This window comes from Phaseolus vulgaris, chromosome 9 (genome assembly GCF_000499845.2).
Source record: "Phaseolus vulgaris cultivar G19833 chromosome 9, P. vulgaris v2.0, whole genome shotgun sequence".
Taxonomy (NCBI): domain Eukaryota; kingdom Viridiplantae; phylum Streptophyta; class Magnoliopsida; order Fabales; family Fabaceae; genus Phaseolus; species Phaseolus vulgaris.
In genome coordinates, this window is record NC_023751.2 from 11,309,549 (window position 1) to 11,312,064 (window position 2,516).

The following is a 2,516-nucleotide window of genomic DNA, read 5'->3' on the forward strand; positions in this document are numbered from 1 at the left end:
TAATTATAGAAGAAGGGCAAATATATCAAGTCAGTGATGTCAGTTTAGAAAATAAATTGTGAAAATTTAGCAGAAACATCAAGACACTTAAGAAACTTTAGTATAGCCCATAACTTACATTGTGACTTTGTCATTATTCTACAACTAATAAGTGCATATTTGGCTTGCACTCCACATCAACCCAAAATTGATCTTGGAGGACAGAAGGATGTGCTGATAAATTTTCAAAATCATTTGGATGTGACTGAAGATTACTTCTGCCGAAATGTTTTCCTTCATTTCAAAATAATTAAGTTGTATAAAATACATTTTATTCAAGAGCAAATTTTCACAAATTATCCAGACAAGCCCTATTTCCTGACCTCCATGCCTCTAGAAAGACTGAAGTTGCCTCAGGAGATGTTGTGAGAACCCAATCAAATGCATTGTCTGCATGCATCAAGGATGATGTGAAGAAAGGAATCAATGAAAAATGATGAGGCACTCACATGCAAGACTTGACAACATGACAGATCTTGTCATGTGTATCAGAAAAGATAACTGAGATATTACATGTAAAATTGCCAAAGATTTTTAAGTTATCATACATTCATAAACATAAAAGACCCACAGCTATACATTAGGCCAAAATCAATCCAGTCTATTTACACAATTTTTTCGCATTAGTTGGGCCAGTTATTTGACATTGAATGATGGGGATGTGATACACAACTCTAGAAGGCCCGCAATTCATAAACAAATCCATGATCATACACACAATGCTAGCAGTGAAAAATTGTGCTAAGCAGTGAAAATGTCCGCCGTGATTTGAGCTAAGCTACCAAAGGAAAGTAAAAGCAAAAAATGATTGTATTTGCAACTTGAAACAAAACAAAAAAAACTATATTAAAATTAAACAAAAGAATACAATTTGTTCACGCAAACAGAACAAAAAACAAAAGGAATCCTTTGCTAGCTGTGTAATCATCTGGATCCGAAGCCAGCCAACCTGCCCAAGATTCCCTGTTTGTATGGCAAATACGTTTTCTTCTTCAAATCCTCGGATTCCGCTTTCTTTCTGGCATAGTGCAATTCATGGGCGGAGAGAGGTTCCTTTCTTCTGGGTCTTGGACCTGGGCTTGGGTTTGGGATGGAAGTCTTCGGGTCTTGAGGCTTTTTGTAGAAAGCGGGAAACTTCCTCAAGGGGTCCTTGCTGGAACCTCTCCCTTCAGAGGCACTGCGGAAAAGCAAAAAGTCTCTGAGTCTCCATTTCCTGGAACTCTTTGAACTCGACGAAAGCGAAACTGCGTTGGAAACCGAACCCTCTTTGTTCTCCTGCACTTTGTTGGGTTCTTCGTCCCACGTATAGTGTGAAATTCTATTACAAGGAGAGAGCGAGCGCGTGACTCTGCTGCGACTTGAACTGGAACAAACACTCCTGTCCCTTCCTCTTCTCTCCTCCTCTACTTCTTCTCCCTTTAAATCCCCCTCTTTCTTCTTCCCTTTGGCCTTCGAAGATCTTCTGGGCTCGACAGCAGGGAGAAGCGGACTTTTAACGGAGTCCGACAAATCGTCCTCATTGAGCGGCTTGATTTTGCCGCCGTCGAAAAGTTCTTCAGCAGATCGAGGGCTCTTGGATTCCTCGTCAACAAAAAAGGCAAACCCATCGTCATCCTCAGCATCGCTCTTCTCTTTATGTCCATGTTGTTGTTCCAAAACATAAGTGGAATCGAATTGGGCGAAAAACCTGGAGGGGCTTGAGGGTGCACTGAGGCAAAAATATTCCCCGAAGCGCTTGCGCGAAGAAGGAGCACTGAGATAGGGCGAAATCCTTGCGCGGTTGAAATCGAAAGGATCCTTAGAGGGACTTGCAGTGGGAGTATGTGTGACGATTTCCATGTTGAATGTTGAAGTAATTAGTGGTAGCGAGAGATGAGTGATGGTTATATATATGCAGAGAAGAGGAGGGTGAAGAATGAGATGATGATAATGATGAGAAAAGAGATTAGATTGTTTTGTTGACCAGTGACAGACAGGGGCACGTTTGCGTCTTAACCTAGCCGCCTTTTAATACCGCTTGCTTAAATTATGTGAAATTGTCTCTGACTTAGGTGCGAATAGAATGATGTAACTGTAATAGGAGTACCATTCTCACTGGACCACATGCTATGCATCATTTTTAACGTGTTGTTTGGTCACCTATGGTACACAATTATTTATATCTTTAAGGTTCTAGGTAACACCTTACCACCCACCTACGGTTGCTTTTAACATCCCACGATACATTGCCAATTTTTTAGATCCACGCCCTTCTTAATTACTAACACTTTTCTCACTTTTTATACTTCATCTCTCAAACTACAGGTCTACCTACATTTTTTTCAATTTTAAGTTCCCAACCAATGTTATATATATAAATAAAGGGTAATAATTAGCATTTTAGTAAATGTCTTCTATATAATATAATAAGTTTTTATTACCTTGTGTAGTTATGTTAAATTTAATCCAATTAAGAAACCATAAAAATAATCAAATAA

General features: G+C 39.3%; 1 protein-coding gene across 1 annotated transcript; it reads right to left on the reverse strand.

Moving 5' to 3' along the window:
- Positions 1-860: 860 nt before the first annotated feature.
- LOC137821124 (uncharacterized) lies at positions 861-2,298 on the reverse strand. The gene has a single exon (XM_068625566.1). The coding sequence runs from the start codon at positions 1,876-1,878 to the stop codon at positions 964-966; it is 915 nt and encodes a 304-aa protein (XP_068481667.1). The 5' UTR covers positions 1,879-2,298; the 3' UTR covers positions 861-963.
- Positions 2,299-2,516: the final 218 nt, after the last annotated feature.

Bases quoted from the DNA above. Each gene is read 5' to 3' on its own strand.
- LOC137821124 (XM_068625566.1), bottom strand. From the start codon at position 1,878: ATGGAAATCGTCACACATACTCCCACTGCAAGTCCCTCTAAGGATCCT.